Here is a 25,512-nt window from a genome sequence, read left to right on the forward strand (position 1 = left end):
TCGATTCCTACCTTAGAATTGACTGTCCACTCAGAATTATTAGTCATTTCAAAGCTACGATGTCCGTAAAACTTGTAAAGCCAAAGGAAATTGCATAGACATCTTTGAAGTAAGAGAAATCTCTTCTCATCTATCCGCTTTGTTATCTTGAAAACTTCTTGAAGTTGCTTAAATTCCGTATTTAGATCGGCCAATCAAGTATCGCGGTTAGAGAATGATAGGCTAACATACTTCGCTTTTTATTTCTTTAAAAATAATCTAAGATCAGGGAATCGTCCTGAGTATCACGATATTTATTTTTGAGGGACACGCTTCTAATCAATCCTCAACTACCTCGGTAAACTTTAGCCTTTCAATTATTTTTAATTAGTGCTAATTGTAAATTTTACTTGATTTTAAATTAACAGTTAAATGATAATTGAACTGCCTGCGTCGTATATGAGAACCTAATATGTTTGATACAATTGACTCCAGCAGGATTAACATACTGCTTAAATGCATTAACTACATATACATATGTATAATACAAATGCATAACATTATTAGAATATTTTTCCTGGTAAATTTCTTTTTAAGGCAACTCCAAGATTTGGTGGTGCAAATCAATAAATTTCAATCCTAAAAGAAAAAAGCGAACTTTCTTAGCGCCTTAAGTCTGGTTACACTTTCATAATTAATTCCTGCAGATTTGTACTTAAATTTATTATTTTTGAATAGTACTTCTTTAAGCTTTATTTATCTTTGCGTAGTTTTAAAACTAAATTGTTTATTTACTTCTAGAATAAATTTTCTTTTTGTTTATAGTGCCGATGGAGAATATGTTGTTACCACGATGACAAAAGCAGTTCTACATCATGATGGTAAAGTTTTATGGACTCCACCGGCTATTTTTAAATCATCTTGTGAAATAGATGTTAGATATTTTCCATTCGATCAACAGACATGCTTCATGAAATTTGGTTCATGGAGCTATGATGGAATTCAGGTAAAATTAAAAATAATAAATTTAGGAATATAAGATTTGATATTCCCCTCATGTTTTTTATTAATGCATAGATTTATTATTATTTAAATGAATACTCTTCAGTAAGTAAAAATCTCTACGTTTATTCTTTTGATATAGTTCCTTGAAGATAAAACAGTTTTGCCGAAAGACTGTTTCAGCGAGCATTTCCTTTGAATAAGTAGCTATTTCTAAATCTTTTTTTTTTTGTCTCTAATTTGTGCTAGTTTTTGGGTCTTATAGTAAGTGCTAGTAAATAATTCCGCACCTGGATGGGACCCGCAGATAGAACTCAATACTGAAATAAAAGAAATCCATAATACGCGGTAAGCTCGCATTATAGAACTCTGCACAGTATTATATTAAGCTCATTTACACTGAATACAAAAACCAAATTAAAATTATCACATTCTGAATGACAAGAAAATAGCTAAAATTCTTTTTAAAACTCTTTTAGATGGACCAGTAGTCAATTTTTAAGTAGGCTGTCAAAAAAATGGAAGTCAAAGGTTACAAATTGCACTTTAAACATTTACTTGTGATCTCTCTGAAATATTTGAGAAAATATTAGGATATATTTTAAACAAGTACTTGAACAAAAATTCATATAGTTTGTAGGGTGGGGCAAAAGGTATGAACCGGTTTTAAAGGGATGTAAAACAAAAACAATTCAACTTACAGAAATTATGTTTATATTGTTTAATTCAGTACAGAATCTAGTTTTTTACATTAAGTTTGAAAGATGATATCACGTGGGTGGCGGCCGTCAGCCGCGATGCACTCTTGAAGGCGAATTCTGAAGTTTTCAACCGCTCTTCTGCGCATTTCGATGGGTATTGCCGTAGCTTCCTCTCTGATTCTGCCCTTAAGTTCTTCCTGGGTATGTGGACGATGATTAAAAACTTTTTCCTTTATGTACCCCCAAAGGAAGAAATCACAAATGCTCAAATCTGGTGAGCGCGCAGGCCACTCCACGTCACCCCTCAAAGAGACGAGGCGCTGGGGGAAACACTTGCCTCAATCTCCCCATTGAAATCCTAGCAGTGTGGGATGTAGCCCCGGTCCTGTTGGAACCAGATGTCTCCCAGATTAGTTGCTTCACTCAATTCTTCCAGCTCAGGACCAAAAAAACTCTTCCAACATTGTCACATAGCGTTTTGAGGGGTGACGTGGAGTGGCCTGCGCGCTCACCAGATTAGAGCATTTGTGATTTTTTTTCTTTGGGGGTACACAAAGGAAAAAGTTTTTAAACATCGTCCACATATCCAGGAAGAACTTAAGGACAGAATCAGAGAGGAAGTTACGGCAATACCCATCGAAATGTGCAGAAGAGCGGTTGAAAACTTCAGAATTCCCCTTATAGAGTGCATCGCGGCTGACGGCCGCCACCAACGTGATATCATCTTTCAAACTTAATGTAAAAAACTAGATTCTGTACTGAATTAAACAATATAAACATAATTTCTGTAAGTTGAATTGTTTTTGTTTTACATCCCTTTAAAACCGGTTCATACCTTTTGCCCCACCCTGTATTTACTCCAAATTACAATTTCACACTTACGGGTTCACCCTGTATAATAATAAACAATTAACTGAATCTGATCATGGGTAATTTGTGAGGAGAAACATTTTAGTAATTTTGGCTCATAAAATGTGAATGTGTCAGATGTACTAATGGAATGTTTCTTGATCAAATTATCCTTTAAACAAAAACAAAAGTGAAGTGAGACGGCGAAGAAGATGGGTAAAAAACTCATTTGCAAGTAAATACCCTAGTTAGGCAAACTAAACATATAATTTTCAATGTAAACATCTAAAATTGTAATGAAAACAAGCTGGCGTGGAAAATGAAGGTGAAGCAATTCAGAGTAAAACTAATTTTCTCCTTGCGGAATTTCTTTCTTTTTTTTGCTTGGTTTCCTTTCAGTTACTTCAAATCACTTAGCTGACCAAGCATTTCCGTTCCTAATACCATTTGCGGGCTGGTATCATTTTCTCTGCAACAACTCTACCGTTAGTGAGTTGGATAGTGTTTAGCGAGTACATTTAGTGAATACTCATAGTTTTGTAAAACAGGATGACAATTCCATTTGCTACCCAAGGGCAAACTTACTATTTGGTACGCTCATCAAAACCTCCACTTACCCCATTCATATAGTCAGTCCCTCTTGTCCAATTCTAATTCCACTACAACACATCTACTAGTCTCTAAAGTTCAGTCAGGCTTGAAATTAACATAGGTCATTCAACATTGCATTTCATACGGTAACCTAACTCAGCAAGAAACAGTATTACATTATAAAGGTAACCTGATTTACGTTTTGTTCTGGCCCGCTGTAAATGCAAATTAGATAAACTATTACCTAGTCATTTCTAACAATGTCAGACAGACCAAAAAAAAAAAAGATCTGTTAAAGACAATCTTGGCTTTACCTTACTCACATTTTTTTTGTGTTTTTCAAATTTATAACATTGATTAAATTTTTCCCCTTAAACTTTAACAGAAACTTCAAAACTTTAAGAGGTTTGAATTTAAAACGTATTTGCAAAATTTAACCTCCCTTATCTCGTCCCATATTATCACCAAAACAAAGTCATTTATAACATTTGTAGAGTATACTATTCTCTACAATTGGGAAAAGAAATCATTGAAATCTGATAAATATGAAGGGAGTTATAGAGGTTTAAAATTGAACGTATTTGCAAACCTCCAAAATTTAACCTCCCTTATCTCGTCCCATATTATCACCAAAACAAAGTCATTTATAACATTTGTAGAGTATACTATTCTCTACAATTGGGAAAAGAAATCATTGAAATCTGATAAATATGAAGTGAGTTATAGAGGTTTAAAATTGAACGTATTTGCAAACCTCCAAAATTTAACCTCCCTTATCTCGTCCCATATTATCACCAAAACAAAGTCATTTATAACAGTTGTAGAGTATACTATTCTCTACAATTTGGTAAAGAAATCATTGAAATCTGATAAATATGAAGGGAGTTATAGAGGTTTGAAATTGAACGTATTTGCAAACCTCCAAAATTTAACCTCCCTTATCTCGTCCCATATTATCACCAAAACAAAGTCATTTATAACAGTTGTAGAGTATACTATTCTCTACAATTTGGTAAAGAAATCATTGAAATCTGATAAATATGAAGGGAGTTATAGAGGTTTGAAATTGAACGTATTTGCAAACCTCCAAAATTTAACCTCCCTTATCTCGTCCCATATTATCTCCAAAACAAAGTCATTTATAACAGTTGTAGAGTATACTATTCTCTACAATTTGGTAAAGAAATCTTTGAAATCTGATAAATATGAAGGGAGTTATAGAGGTTTGAAATTGAACGTATTTGCAAACCTCCAAAATTTATCCTTCAATATCTCTTTAACTATTAGCGCTAAAACATAGCAATTTATACCAGCTATAGAGCTCACTTTTCCATACAATTGGGTAATGAATTCAATTTACTCGAAATAAGCACTTTTAGCGTCAGCAAATATTTACCATCTAAGAAACAAGTTAATTTATCCCATCGCTGTAAATCTGGATCAACGGAATTCAAAGACTTAGTCCCATTTTGACTTGATCCTAATTGGTAAAGTTTGTACGTGTAAGAAAGTTACCTTAGATGCTTGAAAAGTAGATAATCCATTGACAGTCCAGAAAGATATAGGAATGGGTCTAGAATTTCCTTCACTTCATTCAATTTTTTAAACACCATTTTGTGGAACTCTCCCAGTATACATATCCCAGACATACATACAAGCATCCTGGTTATTGATTGAGATTGTGAATCCCTAGACAGTATGTCCAGAGATGTCTTTTATAATAGCACATACCCACAGAGAGAACTGGTGTAGGCAAAGTTTTCATTAGATCAAACCCTATAACTGTGACATCATTTTCTGGTTTGCCTACTTCAGCATCGGCCTTCATTCCAGCTTTAGCGGACTCAGCATTTCTTATATGAAGTTCTTTTTGAACTTTGTAATCCTCTAGTTACCTTCCAGATGCTGTGATTTTCTTCTGTGCAATAACACACTTTCCATGCCATTTGTTGAGTAGACTGAGAAGGATGGTTGGGCCAATATTACACACATAGATTAGCATATGGTGAGTGCAAACATGCTGATATCTCAGTTTTCACATTTTTGTGGGTTGGGCCACTATCGCGCTGAGCGCCTCATTTAATGGTTTGGCAGGTTTTAAAAATTACATCAATTTTTTCTACATTAATCACGTTTCAGTCCAATAACTGTGACGTTTTTGTTGCGCAAATACCATGATGGAAAAGAAAAATAACTTACAAATTTGGCAATAGTTGCCGAATATTTAAATGATGAGATACCCCCATATTTCGAGTGATTTTTCACTTTTCCAAAGCATTTTGAAAAATCTTCAGCAGCAGTGATGACTAACGTCTAGTTTCTCTCCTAAACTTCCAGCATCATTTTCGATTACCAGACAAGTCGACCAGATGCGTAGGAATTTTGTTATTTTATTTATTTGTAACGTATAAATTTCTAAACAATTGCCTAGAGCAGAGGTCGGCAACGCGGCGCCCGCGGGCGCCAGTGCGCCCTTCAATAAATTTTAGTGCGCCCTTAAACTATTGTTAATTTAGACAAGAAATTCAAAACGTAAATTTTAAAATTCCTTGAATCTACTGTACGACAACGTTGACGCGCTTACGCGTTGAACTGAAATGAACTGAGCAATCATGTCAGTAGTAGTCAGTACACAAGAGAGCATAGATCAAGAGAGTTTGTCACCGGTTTATGCCATCCCTATTATGGACTCATCGAAAAGAAAACGTACTTATTATTTCAATGCCGAGTGAGAAAAAGAGTTCCCATATTGCTGATATGATTAGCGCAGTTAATTCTTTCAAATGTAAGTTGGAATTGTTAAAAGCGCATTTGTTGAAAAATTCCTTGTCTCACTTTCAAAATTTCAAACGAATAATTGAAAATTAATTTAAATTTGAGTGTTGATGAATTTGACACTACATCGTACATAAAAACCATTGATACATTAATAATCGAATTTTCGTCGAGATTTCAAGATTTTCTACCGTTAGAATCAGTAATTCCATTTTTCGTCAATCCATTTCCAAAATTTCAAATTATTTCGATGTTACTAACATGCAGGACTTAGAAATGGAAATAATTAATTTGCAAAATGATATTGTTTTAAAATCACATTATGTTGATAAATCAATTTGGAAATTAGTTACTGAGGAAAGTTTTCCTATTTTGAGAAAATGCGCTCTAAAAATATTTTAATACTGTGGAACTACCTATAATTGTGAAGCCCTTTTTTCAAATATGACATATTTAAAATCTAAATATAGATCACAGCTTACGGATGCACATTTAGATAACTGTTTAAGAGCGGGTAATTCGTCGTATATGATCGATTATGAAAAAATTGCAGATGATATGGCAACCCAAATATCCCATTAAAATAATTTTATATAAAAAATATGTCATTGCTCTTGCCACCATCTTTAATATACTTAAGATAAGATAAGATAAGATGGTAGACGGGACGGGACCTATGCCCCATGGCACTGCAGCCACAAAAGACTTATTGTGCCAGCCCCTTCTTAGTTCTAGTAAGCGAACCCTCCCCTCCTAAAGAGGTTGAGGACCTTCCCTACTAGTTCTTTTTGCGCTACTATCTCCTTCGGCCTCAACGTTCCAAAGGTTTCATAGCGCAAACGTTCGATTGCAACGCAATCGAACAACAGGTGAGAGGCCGTTTCCTCCTCTTCCTGACATAATCTGCACAGCGGCTCCGAGCTGATAAGCCCCACCCTGCACAGATGCTTTTTAAACCTACCGTGCCCCGTGAATAGGCCTGTAATCAGAGTAATCTGATTTCTGCCCAAACACAGGGTCTCTTTGGATCTTTGCTTACACAGCCAAGGCATCAAGGTCTTGCTGTGTTTAACCCCAGGACACATCACCCAGTCCTTTTCATGCTCCCTCCAGATCCAATCTCTGAGAGCCGCACGAACCGAACCCCTGGTGATCCCCAGGACAGGCTCTGGACCGATGAAAGGAGTGTTAGCTCCATTCCTGGCCAGATAATCAGCTTTTTCATTCCCTTTAATACCCACATGGCCCGGCACCCATTCCAACCGAACTTTGTTGTGCCGCGCCAGTAGATCTAGGGCCTTCCTGCATTCCCAAACCAGGGAAGAGGTCATTCTGAAGGATACAAGAGCCTTCAGTGCAGCTTGGCTGTCCGAAAAGATACGAATCTCCCTATTTCTAGGTTCCATCCGTAGGTTTTCCTCAGCACATATTTTAATAGCAAAAACCTCGGCCTGGAAGACAGTGGCGTATCTCCCAAGAGATCTCTCTATGAGTACCTCGGGTTTAACCCCATACACTCCAGACCCAGTCCCACAGTCCATCTTGGAGCCATCGGTAAACCAAATGCCTCCCTTCCGGTTTAATATACTTACAAACATTCTTCTGTATTTATTTAAGATTAATAATAACCTTGTTCTGTAATTAAATTTATAAATTATAAAATTAATAAATGAACATGTTTTATAAATATGAATATTATTTTTATATATTTGTTAGGTCAAAAAATAGTTGGCGCCCGCCATGAATTTTTAAAGTAGTATTTCACTCTTTACACTAAAAACGTTGCCGAACTCTGGCCTAGAGCATTATTTTTTATCTCTACTATTTCAATGTTTTTTATATTCTTATTTATTTGTGACACTGGCTGCACTCGTCTATACTACACACTCATCAGTGTCGCGCTATATAACAAACTTTTCCAAAGAAATATTATTCTTGAGCAAACTTATTTGAATTAAGCATAAATAAATAAATAAAAAATCACCCGAATAACGAAAAAAGAAGAAAAGAGAAATATTTGTAAGAATTGATTGTCTTACTAATACAATTTGTATTGCATTGAGAATAAATTATTTATGAATACAAGAGATATCTTGGCGGGCACAACAGGGGACCGGATCAGATCAATTTCTCGCATAAAATATAAGTTTGTAAACAAGGGCTACAGAAAAATAGTAAACGACCTTCTTCTGCTACTTAGTCCTTTATCTTTAAATATTTCTTTTTTTTATACTGAATAATTTGGTGACGTCGACAAGAAATCCTTAGTTTTCTTTTCTTGGATTTTCCCCAGGACTAAGTGACTTATATCTTTTCCTCTACTTCTCTAAACTTCTAGTCCATTTTTTTTTCTTGTTGTACGAGTAAGTCCAACTTCTAGTCACGCTTCTTCCCCATTTCATTATTTCCATCTTTCTCTAGATCCTGAAGTTACTTTAAGCCAAGGGCCTTCCCAGCCTTCTCCAGCATGCCCTAAAAAAAATTATTTTTGCCTTACAGTTGCCTTATACGAGGACTGTAAATTAAGTAATGAGACTGATTTTTGTAATTTTTTTTATTCAAAAAGAATTACAATTCTATATTGTCACCTTCAAAATAACTTCCTTCTGAAGCCACACAGCGCTGGAGACGTTTCTTCCACTCCTCATAGCAGTGCTCGAACTCCGATACAGGAATAGCCTTCAGCTAGTCGGTTACAGCCGTTTGAATGTTTTCGACTGTCCCAAAATGAGTTCCCTTGAGGTGATTTTTCAAACTTCGGGAAGAGAAAAAAGTCATAAGGACTCAAGTCAGGCGAATAAGGAGGCTGAGGAGCCACAGAAATGTTTTTACTGGCCACAAAAAGTCGTTTATTGAAATTGCTGTGTGACAAGGAGCATTATCGTGATGCAACACCCACTTGTTCTTCATGTTTGGTCTCACCACGAATGACCCTTTTTCGAAGTTTTTCCAAGAACCTCTAGGTAAAAGTGTTGATTGACCGTTTAACCTTGAGGTAGAAACTCTTTGTGGACGATTCCGTGGATATCGAAAAAACAAATCAGCATGCATTTGATCTTCGACTTCGCCATTCTTGCTTTTTTTTGGGCCTTGGAGAGGTTGAAGTGTGCTACTCCATGCTCTGGCGCTTGGTTTCCTGGGTCGTACTCAAACCCACCTAACTTGAGTCCTTGTGACTTTTTTTTCTTGCCGAAGTTGAAAAATCACCTCAAGGGAACTCATTTTGGGACAGTCGAAAACATTCAAACGGCTGAAGGCTATTCCAGTATCCGAGTTCGAGCACTGCTATGAGGAGTGGAAGAAACGTCTCCAGCGCTGTGTCGCTTCAGAAGGAAGTTATTTTGAAGGTGACAATATAGAATTGTAATTCTTTTTGAATAAAAAAAATTACAAAAATCAGTCTCATTACTTAATTTACAGACCTCGTATCTGGGATCGGCAGACTAAAGTACATAAGTCAAAAATTACAATTTTCACATAAGTTATCTTGTTTACTTTAGGTACATCTTTAAGTGTTTATCATTTTGGAAAGTGAAAAAGAAGATTTGTGGTTTCGATGGAGAATGACTTATTTGCTTGGATACGATTGTGAGTTGTAGAAAACAAAACATATAGTTAAATTCAATTTTTTGACTTATGCGCTTTAGTCTGCCGAATCTATGACTTCAATCAATGTGGTCTTAAGATTCTCCCCCATGTAGCGCTTTCTAAGATCTGTGTTCTTTCTGATCCGATTTAACCTGTAAATCCTGGATATGTCCATAAATCATACATCCTTCGCTACCAGTTAATCAATTTTCTTTCATCCTAACCGCTCATTTTACATAAATTTTTATTTTTCATAAAACCTAGTCAGATTCTATGTTCTAAGCCAGCGTTTCCCAACCTTTTTTGGCTCGCGTACCACTTGGTAGTACATCATGCTAAATTGAACCACTTCTTAAAAATGATTGTATTTCGTGAAATTTGTTATTCCAAGTGTGCTATTTTATTATTATTATCTTTATTTGCATAGAGATACAATCTATCTGCTACAAAGGAGTTTAAGTTCATGTTCTCTTTTTTAAACTTCGTAAAGTGTAAGATCGTAGTCTTAAAACTTTTTTTAAATAATTAAAAATTGCGTACATATTGTTATCTTCAAAATTATAAATTAATTTACCAAGTTCTTCCTTAGGATTATTATATTTGTGCCCAAATCTTCTAAATTAATATCTTTTAAGCAGTCAACTACCTGTAAGTACCAATTAAATTCAATGTTGCTTGGATAGAGCTTACTCATTACAATCCAGTCTCTTTAAGCAGATTTTAACATAGTTATCATTTAGGTTCTGTCAAATGATAATTCTATTAAATTTTCTTTATCTTTTATCGATAATTATGTAGCTTTTCCTAAATTTTCTTTATAGAAGGGGTTTGAAATCTAATTATCATTTGTGTTTCGGGTTTCGGAAAATACTCCGCGAAAGACAATTTTTATCCTGTTAAATGTGCTATTATATTTTCTTGTATATCTTGAGACAGACCAACCTTATTACTGTACATACTTATTTAACGTATTTAACTTTAAGTTTACTGTATAAATTTATTAATTAAAATAATAGGTATATATGAATTATAGGAAAAAACGTTTCTATAATATTTTTATGATTTAATTTTTTATGTCCGCCATTATTGATTATTTTTCGCGTACCACCAACCAACAACTCGCGTACCACCAGTGGTACGCGTACCTCAGGTTGGGAAACGCTGTTCTAAGCGATTCGCTGTTCTATTTTCTGCAGTATTTGTTTATTGCAAAGTATATTTTCTTATAAAAATGTTGGAGAAATTTTTTTTTAACAAAAAAAGTTTGATATGGACAGAAATCTCTGTAAAAAAAAAACTTAAATAAAAAAAGAGAGAACGATCCCAGAGGAAATAAACTCACACAGTATTCTGGTATTATTGGAGTTAAGCGACACACCGCTGCTAGAGGTAGATTAACCCTAGACTTCGTTATTAACTTCTACATAATAATGATCCGACGGAGCTACTTGCTGTTGATGTCATTTCCCTTTCTAGTAAAATGACTTCCAGCTACACTTCCTCATCTAAACACTTCAAAAGTTCATCTATAAAACCTATTACACTTATAAATATTCCCCTTAATAAAGGGAATCAATAAAAATTTGGAGCTAACACCGTTACGTCTTTTTTTACTACTAATATTCTCAGTTCTAACTCAAAAAATTTTCTTCGCATCTCCGAAACTTCTTCCAAGTTATTAATCTATGTGCATACGAAGTTTACCGTTGAGCAATTTTAGAGAAAGAGAACATCTAATTAAGTAAAAAAGTAATCAAGTAACCAGTGGAGGAACGTTTTTAAAACTCAATTTTAGCAACTCATTTAGCCACCCCTAAACAATATACAAGAGGACATGTCAAACTCTAGAGCGAATCTACCCAATCTCCTTTCCTAGAACTACCCATAATCGAATTTACCAGAGAGAAAAAAAACGTGTGGACCCGGCCGTGTGTTGTACGTGAATACGTCTACGTAACGGGTTATATTTTTTAAATAAAATATTTTTATTTATGTATTTAGGATGAAATCAAGGAAACAAATCGACGATCGAACACAATCTATGCCTATACAGTCCGTTGTCGATGTAGAAGCGATTTCATCATCCACTTGCATAATTTCAACCTCCCCAGCTGCAAATGTATGACACCGTCGTTGATCCGGTCGGCCGCATTCATTCTTCTACGTTCCCGGCACAGCTTGACTTGGTCATATGGTGTTTTATTATTACGATTCGATTGTTCTTGAGTAGCCCTTTCCAACCGTATACGATCTCTGTATTTGGTTTTGGCTTTTCGACGCGTATAGGCCGACATTATATATATTTTTGATAATATTTGTTTATTCTAACACCTTATTATATTCACTGTCACTATTTTACACTAATGTTTTATATACAATCGATAGATTGTGACGACAGCTGTCGATTAAAACTTAAACGAACATCTCAGCTTCTCCGAGTCAAAAGTTATACTAATTGCAAATCTTGATACGCAGCATAATGATCTCAAAATGGCGGCGCTTCCCTCTCGACCGCGCGCGATGCGTCACAGTCCTCGCTTATCGTAATGAATTCTTTGATCATTTAGCTATCCAGTGGTCTAATTTAATTTTGGATGTAGACGATAGATTCGAAACTATAATGCCAAACTGTTCCCCCGATTTTGTTATCATTAGGTTTTTTGGATTGCCACCATATGATAGCAAATTTAAAGACGTATTCACGTCAATATGACAAGTGAAAGTTGTATATTATCTACCTAGTATAATTATTATAACAGGTTTAAAAGGAAATCGTGCTACGATAGGACTAAACCCATTATTTGATGGATCCTAGGTTATGTTTCAATAGATTTAAACATAGTATATGTATAGATGATTTCATTGCATAATTTAAAGTAAAAGTAAAGTATTGCCTATTTTGTCAGTCGTGCTTTACGGCCAGCTACCGAATTAGGTGCCGCGGACGGAAACGATTAGCAAACATATTTTACAGCAAATTCCTTTTAAATAAAGGGAACTATTAAATAAAATCCAAGGCCTGGTCTGGGAATCAAACCCAGTACCACAATACATATTATCTTTGCGGGCCTTGCCTCTAACCGCTCGGCTACCGTGGCGCCTTATCTTCATTTCCCATAATCGTAAGCTTCAAATGTAATTAAATGTCATTACAGGAAGACCAATGATATTCAATATTAAAATAGGTTGACTAAATTTGCATCATATCAGAAAGTAAACAGCTTTTTGAATAGTCGTAAACAAATAGTATAAATTTAAATAACTTGGTCTAAAAGTGATGAAGATGACAATAAACGAAGTGCTTCGTCCTTCGTTGTCTTATTTAATGGGAGTAACTTGGTAGTTAAAGTTGGAAATGGTGGGAAGAAGGTAAAAGGAGAAGAGGATATAGCAAACACCAAGCTAAAGGATATTAATGTTCAAGTTTGAATACAGGAAACCCCATTCCTTGGTCCTCTACCAATCTTCATTTGTAATTCAAATAGATAAATATCTAGCGAGGCTGTTGTGTTTGTTAGAAGGACCTGCTGACCTGCTGCAATAGATCGTCCTCATAGTACTCCTCCTAGCGTGAAGTCGCAGTTCTATTTCTTAGTTGGTAGGTTACCCTATTAGAATATTACCTACTGCATCTTCATCTAACTAATTACTAACAAAATGGCGGACAGCTTGCACCATCTAATAACTTTATATTAATTGTTACAAACTGTACTTACTCTGGCGTACATTTGCTATTGTAACAGTTAATATTAATATTACAAATAGCTGTTGGCAGAAATGCTAATATGAAATATAAAGTGCATTTTTTTTTTTTTTTTAATTAAGAAGCAATGCACAGCTTCCTTCCAAAGGAAATGCAAAATTCTTCAATGTTATAACAACATATCTCAGTAGTTCCCCCAACTTTTTGCACCTACATTCCGCCCTTCTTGCATTAACAAATGTCGCACCCCCTGCATTTCTATGCAGTTCAATTTTAAACATGCTATCCATGCAAAATAGCAATATTATCCGACTCAATGGTGGCATTAATTGACATTATTAGCTAGCAGTTGCCCTGATAATCGCAGAGTTTACAGTTACTGCCAGCATTTAGCATTAGCTAATTGACTAAGACTGGTAAGGAGGTGGTTTTGCTGTGAGTTCTATTAATTTTCAGGATATGTGGTATCGAATAGACGGGGACCTTGTGGCGCGGTTTGAAGCCATCCAACCTCAGCCTGAATCGCCAGTATCACTAACCAGCGATTAAGAAGTTCTACTACCATTTAAAGTATTTTCGCGATACGGAACCGTTTGGTTACAACCAGCTTCAGTCATATCCAACTATTGTGAAAGTTGGACGCCATTTTGTAGGTTTATTTACATCGAGTTGATATTTAACAATTTTTAAAGATTTATTGATAAGTAGTTCGATATCTTTTATAAAGGTGAAGTCAATCTAAGTGAAATTGGTGGCACATTTAACGGAACAAATATTTTACATTTGAAAGTGACCAGTATTAGGTCAGTACATGAAAATGGTCTGTAATTATTAATACCAAGACCATGTTCTAGACCAGCGTTTCCCAAACTTTTTTGACCGCGGCCCGGTACGAGATTTTAAATTTTTTCGCGCCCCACCTTATAAAAAAAACATTTATTTACAAAACAAATTTTATTTTTTAATAAAAATCAAAATTCAAGTTATTTGTTTGTTTATTTCGTACACAAAAATTGCAAAATAATTATATAACAAAAACATAAGTAATTAAAGACAATCCATTATCTTCATGTTGTTTTACATATTTTGACCTTAGTGCGAAGGATGGTGTTGTTTTTCATCACATAGTAATTTCAAATTAGGACTTAATGATGTTAATTTTATTCTCAATTTAGGTTCGACATCCAATCTGTTTCGATACTTATTTTTTAAGTACACCAAGGCTGAGAACGCAGTTTCACACGTATAAGTGGTGACCAAAGGCATTAAAAATTGTATCGCTTTTTCGCTTACGCTTGGATATTCCTTTTGACAGCGCAACCAAAAATTAATTAGTGGTACAGTTTCAAACACTTTTTTAAGATCGGTGTCGCATGAGATTTCAATTAAATTATCAACTTCTTGTCCATTAAGATTAAGCATTTCTTCCTTCTCAATATCGTGTTTTTACAATTTTTGCCACGACCCAGCTGAATTTTTCTGCGACCCGGTGCCAGGTCGCGTCCCACACTTTGGGAAACGCTGTTCTAGACTAAAGACTAAAGCAGATGTTCCTTTCCTGACCAGCTGATCAGCAACTTTTGTTTTACCCTGTTTCCAGTATGATCTGCCACCCACTAAAGTACTACCAAGGGCATTTCAGAGACTCCTTGCATTTCCAAACAATGGATGAGATTGTTTTTACAAAGTGCTAGCGCTTTCACGCTGCCTGTCTGTCCTAGAAAAATGAGAATCTCCGTATCCTCTCAGCTTTTTCTTTTTCCCAAAAAATTCAGCGTTTTTTTCTGAACTATACTATCAATAACTGCTGCACAATTGAAGAGCTTGGTGCAAAAAGGAGTTATCTACAGTTTTATAAAAATTTTAGTAGGGACAAAAAACTAAATATGCTTTAAGATGTATTCCTTATGTTGTGTCTGCTGTAAGGATTAGTTAATATATTGTGATGGGGTCATTTGGGGCTCAATTTAAACTTTCTAAGGCATTTTTTAAGCTTGCTATAAGCAAAAGTAATTTTGCAGCTAACTCTTTTTTTGCACCAAAATCATAATTTTCAGTAAATCTTGAGTACATATTAAGTACATTAGTCAACAGATTTCTTGTTTTTGAGCTTTTAAGTGGCATTTTGTGTCTTGTCGAAGCGAATGTTAGATATATTATTATGCCTGTCAAAAAGAAAAATAATAATAACTACCTAATATAAACATTAAATAAACCTAATTTTTTTTTTTTTTTTTTTTTTTTTTTTTTTTTTTGCGCATCAACAGCTGAGGTTATTAGCGCCCGGAGCTTTTTCCAGTGCACTGCCGGCCTCCGGACAGTGTTCTCTCGTTACAGACAACACTGTCCATCACCGGACAGTGAGCTGTAAGAAGCTCCTAGGAAGAGAAAATCTAAGGGTCAGCTGCTGGATTCGAACCCGGGACCTCCGCGTGGGAGTCCAGTATGCTAACCTCATAGCTAATCCCTTCCCTGTAAAATAATGATTTAAAAATAAACCTAATAAAAACATTTTTGTTTGATTGATGGCGTCATCTTTTCTGTTTGGAGCAAAAGAAAGTTATCTGCAGTAGAAAACTCATTTTTGCTCCAAATCTAACCTAGGTTAGAGAATAAGTAATAATAAACGAGTCTGCACCAAAAGATGTAGAATTGAACATACAACAGGGGGCGCCACTAAACACATTTTCTGAAAAAAAATGTAGATAACTCCTTTTTGCACCAAGCTCTTCAATTATACGATTCCGCTGCACTCTTAATAGCCCTCTACTCATTTTTATGCAGCTGCTAGAAGTTAAAAAACTTATTCATAAAAAATTACTTAATTTAATTAAAAGTTGAACTAGCTCATTTATTTGCAAAATGCAATCATTTGTCCCAGTTTATTAGGTCTTCATAGGAATAATGGGCAAGCTGCAGGTAAAGACGATGATGTAATCAGTGCATCTCTAGTAGATTAGTTCAAAACAATTCATTAATTAATGTCCGTATGTACTTAAGCGGGGACAGTCAGGTGTAGGGTAGAACGAGAGAAATGGTGCAGCCCCTAAAGTAATGATAAATGATTGCCCCAAATAGTAGCGAACTCAACTTCTCCTCTATATATTTTGGTAGTTGGTCCTGTTTCTAATGTAAGACCCTCTCCTATTAACGAACAAGGTCTCCTTGTCTGGAAACTACTAGTGTAGAACAAGGTTGTAGTTGTACAGGAGTATAGTTTCAAATAGGAAGATATGGTAGGGATAGACACTAGGCTATACTTCCCTTATCTTTGCACGGTGTGCTCGTATAAAGTGAAGATTACTTTACATAAATACTGATTGTTATAATTATTAGTGGCTTTTGAATTTATTAGGGCAGGCAGAGAAGTTGTACAGCAGTTGGTACAATTGGCTACATTAGGATAACTTGATAAAAACAACAGATTTCATTTCTATCTGTATTTTCATAAATACAATCTGATCCCCGTATTCAGTTTAGATAATATAATTTATTTTCATGAATTAATAATTTAAAATGATTAGTTTATGGCTTTAATGGACACAGTAAAAATTATGACAACTTCGTTTTTAATTAGGGGTGAAGGGGCACATTTGAACAGTTTTAATTTCTCGCTAGATATTTAAAACATTTATGAATGGTAATTTTCTCCATATTTTGTGGTAGACCTGTTGTATAATTGGCAAAGTTTCCCTTCGTTTTCATTTTTTATAAAGTCAGAATTGAGGAATGGTTATATTTTGTAAGGTGGAAGTAAAATTTTTTGTTGCAGCTTTGGGAAGTGTATTGTAAAGATTGTAGTGGACAAGGTGTAAGTATTGTTAGTCCATATTAACATTTGGAATTCGTATTTTTAAATCTAGTATTTACAAAAGTCTATTTGCTTGCAAAAAGTGTTGGATATTATATTTTCTTTTATGGAAGGAGAGGGGGCACATTTCAACATCTCAGTTAAAATGTGCCCTACCGACCTGCAAGTTGGTGACTTTTTTTCTGTTTAATCGCAGAGAAGGGGAAAGAGGTGCGAACCCACATTAAGAAGCGCAACAAACCGAATATTTTGTTCAAACTTACTAAACCCATCACCACTTCGGGTACAACATCCCGAACTGAGTCATTCTTGATTTTTGAACTAGATTTCAGTGGTTTAAAAGAGAAAGTAATGTAGTAGTGAGAGAAATAACTGATAGAAGGTAGATTCATAGTAAAGTAATATCATTTCTTTCTATTTTATATTGTGTTCAAAGGTACCTCCACCAGTGGGGCAGATATTAACATTTGACACAAAAATTTTAAATTGAAAAAATATAGATATGTACGTAAAGTACCAACTGTTTATTGATATAGATCTGTTAAGAAGACTTGAAAGTTGTAGAAAACAAAATAAAAAGGTTCAATAATACAGATTCTGTGCACTCTGTAACAGAAAATGTAAATTCTGTTCAAATGTGCCTCCCTCATAACAGTATTTGCGCATAAAAGTAGTTTTGTTTTATTTACTTTAGAGCAAAGTAGATATCGATTTTATTTGTAAATAAAATATATTCTTGAAAAAAGAAGGAGATGATGAATAGAATCAATTTTTATTTTAGCCATTAATATTGATCACTTAAATCACCTAAAATAATAGATTGGCTAAAATAAACCCTAAAAACGAGCATTTTCCAGAGTTCAGAAGCAAATCTGGCTGACGTTCTTCCGTTCTTTAAAAGGCAGATATGGATAGATATGAAAAAAGGAAGCGAAGGTTCATCCTAAAAGACAAAAAAAAAGAGGGGTTTTTTAGACCATTTATAAAAGGGGTTATGTAACGTTTACATTTCCACGTTTCGTACCCCCAATCACAAAGTGGCCTTAATTTTTACTTTTTCATAATGATGGTAGGATAAGTAAAGTATACGCCTATTTTTGCAGGCGAGGCTTAATTTCTATCTACCAATTAAGTGTGGATGACAGGGACCTCAGCACATACTTAATTATCTACAGTATTTCTAACAGCCTAAAAAGTAGCTACACGCGGAATTCTAACTGGGGATCTGTCCACGTTCAGTACCAGCTCTTGATGGTAGGATAAGTTTACTAAAGTAAAAAAAGGAATGCTGGTAGCTCAAATATACTTTTTTTAGGGTTAGAAGAGGAAGGGAAACCTTATGGTTAAGTTCAGGCCAACCATTTTGGGGAAACGTGTATGCGAGAGTGATTGCAAGGGTTATTTGTTATGTACAGTCGAACCTCTCAATAACGGGCACTGGCGGGGGAAAGCAAAGTGGCCGCTGATTGGAGGTGGCCGTTAGAAGGAGGGAGGCAAGTTTCATAATGAAAAAATATGGGTTTTTTTTCCAAACATCTATTTAAAAATTGTCTATTATTAATAGATTTAAAAACGTACATAATTGCATAATTATTTAGCTATATGATATGCATCAAGTTTTTCTTAATTATCCAAAAAAATTATCAAAAAACTACATATTATTGACTTAATTAATAATTTTTATAATAATCATCACATTTATTCATAACAATAATAATTTATGGTAAAATTATCATCATACAATCATCTATTATTTGGCCAGTTAAATTTCCATCAGTTCATTTTTGTTTTGTTTTAGAATATAAATTTAAATTATAATGTAAGACCTTATTTTAGTTAATTTTAAATTCTATTTGTTTTATTATTCCTTTTATAGCAACTAATTGCCTGTGTTCTTACAATATTACATTTTTATGTTTGTACAAGAAGAATTAAACCATCATGACTGCCTAATCTGTTCTCTTATTTCAGAAGTACCGTTAATAAAATTTTTCGGACAAATTGTTTTTAAGAAAAATTACTTGTGGAAGTACTCCCATAATCCGCCCTATCCCAAAACTTAAAAAACCTCATCAACATCCTTCGTTTTACCGTCCAATTATGTAGTTTATTACCAGTACTAGGAAAAATTTACGAAAAACTTCTGAAACAAATCCTTCCTATCCTCGAAAACCCTAAAGTGATTTCAGATCATCAATTTGGATTTAGACGTCACCACTCTACTATTCAGCAATGTCATCGAGTAGTGGACATAATTGCATCCTCTCTTGAAAAGAAAGAATGCTGTTCGGGGGCTTTCATTGTTGTACAGGAAGGCCTTCAATAGAGTATGGCACACTGGCCTCTTGTGGAAGGTTAAGAATATTTAACCAGCCACGTTTTATTTAATCATAAAATCTTACTTGACCGACAGATACTTCCGAGTGCAAATAGGATCTTATTTCTCCCCACTTAAACCTATCGACGCTGGAGTTCCACAGGGCAGCATTCTGGGTCCTATTATTTACTCCATTTACATTTCAGACATACCTACTGATCCTAACACCACACTTTTCACACACGCAGACGTCACCGCCTTACTGTCTACTAATTATGATCCTGTACTTGCTTACAGAAATCTGCAATCTCATCTCTCCTCATTAGAACAGTGGTTCAAGAGATGGGATACAAAGCTTAATGAAACTAAGTCGCAAAACATCACCTTCACTCTTCGTCGCATTAATCTTCCTCCAGTCTTCTATAACCTAACACCTCTACCAGTAGTGAACGTTGCCCACTACCTTGGGCTTTACTTAGACCGAAGAATTTCTTGGAACCCCCATACTAGACTAAAAAGAACAGAATTAAACAGACGCTATCGGACTACTTAGAAGACTCTTAGACGATAGATCAAAACTCTCTCTGGACAACAAAAGACTGATTTATACAAAGACTGACTATTTTGAAACCCATCTGGGCTGTGGAATAGAGCTGTGGGGTTCAACCAAACGCTCCCCTCTCCAAAGGATTCAATCGCTACAATCTAAAATACTTCGAACTATTGTACACGCTCCATTTTATGTCTCCAATCTGACTATACACACTGACCTTCCACATTCCTTTAGTCACCCAAGTTGCTAAAACACGATACAGAAAACTCCACTTCTGCCTGCAATCTCATATAAATCCTCTAGCTCAAAATCTTTCGTCTAAAACTCTTCTTGACAACCAGTCAAGACGTCTTAAAAGATGGTGGCCTCGTGATCTCCTGTCAAGTGAAGAGAGTGACTAACCATATAATGTTTAGGAGTGTTACCACTGGGTAACTTCTCCACTCGTTACCTTATTATCATTTACTACTCTATTGCATCATTGTTACTTATAGCGCTGATTGTAGTACGCACAAAAAAAAAAAGTTGTAAACCTACCATATGTACAATTAGTGCACAAGTGTAAAGAACCAGGCCGTTTTCGAGAAAAACAAAACAAACAACCATTTTGAATATGGGATTTCTGATCAACCGATTATTATTATTATTATTTTATTTTTATTATTATTAATATTAGTAGAGGAATCTTCTTTAAGACATAAACTTAAAAAAAAAAAAAAAAGAAAAAGAAAATGCATAGGCAAAAGGTTATATACATAGCGAAAAGATGAAGAGGGTAAAGTATAATATTATGGTAAGAATTCCCAGTAAAGAAGTGCTGGAAATAAAAGCAAAAGATACAAGAATGGCGAAATAAAATAAGAGGAACAGGAACAGCCACTTTCTGATTGGGCGCAAATCCTAACCAAAAAGTTGACTAGTTGCCAACTTAACTCATAAGTTATGCGGACCAGTTTAACTTGGTGAGTAAGTCGAGAGTATTCTTTTATCCGCTAAACTCGTCCGCATACAATCTTTTATAATATGTCACATCTTTTTAACTTCTATTCTTAAATTGGAATAAAAAAATGGGGAGGAAAATTCTCAAAACTATTCATAAATGGCATTTAAATTTTGATATAAACGTGAATACATTTAAATGCATGCTTCAAAACTTAGTGACTTACTAAGATTTAGATTATATTAATATCGAATGTTTTATCTTCTAAATACACTCCTCAAAGTTAACTCCAAAAAAAAATAGGCACCTAACAAGCTATCCTAACCTATTTAACTGATCAACAATTTAAAGTATGGTTGGACTCCGAATATTCCCAGTTCAACCTGTCTCCTCTGGAGATCCACAAGGCAGCATCCTTTACACAACATAAACTGCTGATATTCCTGCTCACTCAAATACCTTAATCACTACCTATGTTTACGCATCGCCATACTTGAAAAAGGATGAAAAAGTACCATAATTAGATATTAATAATCTATTCCCTGTCAGGTAAAACTTAATGGATATTTCTATAGAAATATTCAAAACCCTTGAGTTAGTAAACGCAAACAACACGTTGATTTAACACTCGCAACTTCTAAAAACTATTTTTTTTTTTTTGTCAACAGAAATAGTTCATTATGTGCAACTTACTTGAGCTTAGTTTATTCACTGGCAAGCTAAACAGTAGTTTGGTGGAAATAACTACAGAACTTCAGTTTCGTGAAAAAGAAATTTTTCGGATAGTCAGACTGTTTTGAAAACCTTGGAAAAACCAGAGTAGTTTTAAAAAGAAAAATTTATATGTTAATAAAATCGGAAAAGAATTCTGTCTTTTATTCCAAGTTTAAGTACTGAAAGCTTGAAATGTGTCGTTATGTTCTTTACCAAAAATGATCAGGCAAGTATTTAGAACAAAATTGTCTAGTAGTAATTTTTGAATCTAATATTAGTAGAGCACTCACAACGCTTTGATCAGAGTTTACAGTATGGCATTATGAACATTAGTACCAACTTCTCTCAACAGATAGGGTGAGCTCCTTAAACTTAAGAGTATTGGCTAGTTAAATGAGGTAAAAAGGGGATTTTGGTATTGATAAATTCTGAAGAAATAATTTGAAAATCAGTAAAAAAAAATGAATGAAACCTGATATACCGAAGGATATTCCCTATTTATTCTATGCACCTTCAAGTTGCAGTATGTAAGGTGAAAAATAAAAAAATCATATTGAATCTCAAAGTGATTAGAAGTAGTAGCAATACGAAAGATTATTTAATAGCCTATTAATAAAATTTCCGTGAACTGGAATTTATGGCCACAGGTAAAAGAAAAGTATCCAGATTGGCAAGCACAAAATGTTTGCTAATCTCAAAGAAATTTAAAAAAAAAAAAACTCACATAAGTTGTGTAGCAATATTAAAAGAAAGTAAATTAATTGGTGGCTTAAAAGTTATTTTGATGTACTTTCTCGTATCAAGCTTGCCTCCCTGCTGTCCATATTTTCTTCTGTTATAATATAAGGTAATAAATTTATTGACAAGTGCAAAATCAGAATCCAACAGAATTTAAACTGATGTTGGCGTTATTTTAAAATAAATAATGAAATAACCAAGAAATAGCTTTTCATTTTATCTCTGTTTATTATTATTTTTCAATTTTTTTTTTTAACTGATGCAAGTTAGTAAAAAAACTAAAAATAATCTATTAAATATTAAATAAGTTTTCAGCTTAGTGAAATGGGAATAATCTTCATCTAAAAAAAGGGAGAGTAGTCTGAATTGGACCCTCTGCGAAGCTATCCTCTTGTTTTCTTGCGAAATAGGTTGCTTCATTAAATTCAATTTGAGTGCGATTCTTAAATTTAACAACGAATATGAAATAGGAGTACCTCTTTACAACCGAGCCACATGTTTATTATCATTATTTTCTTTTTAAAAATAAAAATGCAGATTAATCTGTCACCTAGATGCTGACAACTTTCGATGGGACAAATTTCAGAATAAAGGAGAATAAAAATTGTATTAACAAGCTGTTATGGCCTAAATCCTTTAAAAAGCATCGCTACGATATGTCCTGTACCTTATTTACTAGGATTTACGATACAAAATGTGCCAACATTCTGCTATGCATGAGAAATATTATGCCATGCTATTATTACAGATTTAGAGGTAACCTTATTGATGCAAACTGCTAGTAAAAGATAAATCTCGTGTTTAAATTTAAAATGTAATTTAGAAAGATTTCTGACTAGTATGATTCACCAGAACTAAATCTGTTGAGCTCATTATATAGTCAGCGAGTTTTTATTATATAAATCACTTGTTTTGGATTCATTATCTTAAAAACTGGATATCAAAACTTGGTACGATTTTTTTTTGGGCTTTTTTGTCCTTGATTGGCTCTTAAAACTGGACAAATCACGTTGCTGATTATGAGTAGGTCTATTTTCTATCGCGATTATTTCTTCGCATCATTTACTTGCTACTCTACACCTAGATCAAAAGTGTCTAACTTTTACAAATCAGAACTTAAAGAAGGAAAGTTATTTGGTAAAAGAAACGTATCTTATTTCCAGATTTTTTTGTTGTCCTTAAATAAACATTATTTAGCCCATAAAATTGTGTCTTTTTTATATGTGAACCTAAAAAAATTATTAATTATCATTTTTAACCAAATTTCAGATTGATTTAAAGCATATAAATCAAAAAGTAGGTGAGGACAAAGTTGAAATAGGAATTGACTTAAGGGAATACTACCCAAGCGTGGAGTGGGATATACTTGGGGTGCCAGCTGAAAGACATGAGAAATTTTACCCTTGTTGTAAGGAACCGTACCCAGGTAAAGTTTACTTTTCTGTGATTGTATCAAAACATACTGAAACTGAAATAGCTCGTGTAGAGCATGAGTTTACTAAAAAATCTCAATAAATATTTATTAAATGTTTAATTTTATGTACATGTTTATAAAAATAGATAAATAATCTTTGTTGTTATGGTGAATTAGATAGTAGAGATGAGCTAATCCATCATATGGGCGTAATGCATTTTCATTTTAACCAGTGTTTAGATCAGGTAGACTAAGGTTAGCCAAACAGAATCTAGTTAGAACAAAATGGGGCCACTTTTTGCTTCCATGTTTAAGCTTGACAGTAGGCCTTTATCTTTAAAAAGCCTTCTTTTAGTAGATGGAAAGAAGGTCTATTCTTCTGACAGCTTGGTTTCCTAGCGTGCAAATTCATATGTATATAAAAGGATATACTGTAAAGAAAGCGCCATATTCTATATTTTATAAACAATGAAGGCTGCATATCTTAAATATGTTTCTTGGAAAGGAAATTTTTAGTAATTCTTTCTCAAAAATATCGTTATCGGCCATTTTTTTCTTACAATTTTAGTTATTTCATGTCATTAAATTCTAAAAAAATAAATAAAAAATGAAAGAATGGCGAGTTGGTGAAATAAAAAAAGAATTTCCCTTTGCCTTACAGTAAGTCATTAATTGCCCGCAATGTTGAGGCCTTCAAAGCTGTTCAATTTAGATTTATATTTTGACTAGATTACTATCTCACAATGACTACAAATGATAATGCTGATAAACCACATTTTGTGAGCATTATCTTTTCTTCCATAACCATCTGTTATGGTATTCTCCTCTCAGGCTTAGCATTTCAAGTAAGCCTTCTTCATCTAATCATTGTGAATTTAGGTGATAGATCACATTGAAATTCTTAACCAGCCTTTGGTTCTAGAGCAGCGTTTCCCACTCTTCTTTGGCTCACCGTATCACTTGGTAGTACATCATGCTAAATTTTACCACTTCGTAAAAATGATTGTATTTCGTGAAATTTGTTTTTGCCGAGTGTATTACTTTACTATGACTATCCTTATTTGTATAGAAATACGAAGTATATCTGTTCACTTTCATGTTCACTTTATAAACTTTGTAAAGTGTAAGATCTTTTAGTTTTAATTTTTTTTTTTAATTAAATTTAATAGATAGAGCTTACTCATTACAATCACTCTCTTTAAGCAGATTTTTACATAGTTATCATTTAAGTTCTGTCACATAATAATTCTACTAAATTTTCTTTATCTTTTATCGATAATGATGCAGCTTTTCCTCAATTTTCTTTATAGAAGGGGTTTGAAATCCAATTATCATTTGTTTTTTCGGGTTTTGGAAAATACTCCATGAAAGAGAATTTTAATCCTGTTAAATGTGCTATTATATTTTCTCGTATATCTTGAGACAGACCAACCTTATTACTGTACATATTAACAACTTTACTGTATAATATTATTAATTAAAATAATTTTTATGTATTATAGGGATAAACGTTTCTATGTTAATTTTATGATTTAATTTTTTATGTCCGCCATTATTGATTATTTTTTGCGTACCACCAAACAGCAACTCGCGTACCACTGGTGGTACGCGTATAACAGGTTGGGAAACGCTGTTCTAGAGTCATCAGTACTGAAATTTGTTGTGCACCCTCATTTTTTTTTGTCTAATTGCCTTAAGTTAGGTCTACACGGAGACACTTAGGGTAGCTAGAGCGTCTAGCTAGAGCAGGTGTCGCAATGTGGACGGTTCCTATAGCAGCCTCCTAGACCGAGTTGCATCCCCACCACCAGTGTCGGGAAGTGTCGGCTTTTGCCTA

At 34.1% G+C, this 25,512-nt stretch overlaps 1 protein-coding gene across 3 annotated transcripts in view; it reads left to right on the forward strand.

Annotated features, from left to right (window-relative positions):
- nAChRalpha2 (nicotinic acetylcholine receptor alpha2) overlaps positions 1-25,512 on the forward strand; it is a 139,391-nt gene that overhangs the window by 108,835 nt on the left and 5,044 nt on the right. For all 3 annotated transcript variants that reach the window (XM_074122095.1, XM_074122097.1, XM_074122096.1), the window contains exons 4-5: positions 805-985; positions 23,531-23,687. In XM_074122095.1, coding sequence (XP_073978196.1) covers positions 805-985; positions 23,531-23,687 — 338 coding nt within the window. The remainder of the gene's footprint in view (positions 1-804; positions 986-23,530; positions 23,688-25,512) is intronic.

This window comes from Rhodnius prolixus, unplaced genomic scaffold (genome assembly GCF_049639745.1).
Source record: "Rhodnius prolixus isolate KJV_2025 unplaced genomic scaffold, Rpr scaffold_8, whole genome shotgun sequence".
Lineage (NCBI taxonomy): Eukaryota > Metazoa > Arthropoda > Insecta > Hemiptera > Reduviidae > Rhodnius > Rhodnius prolixus.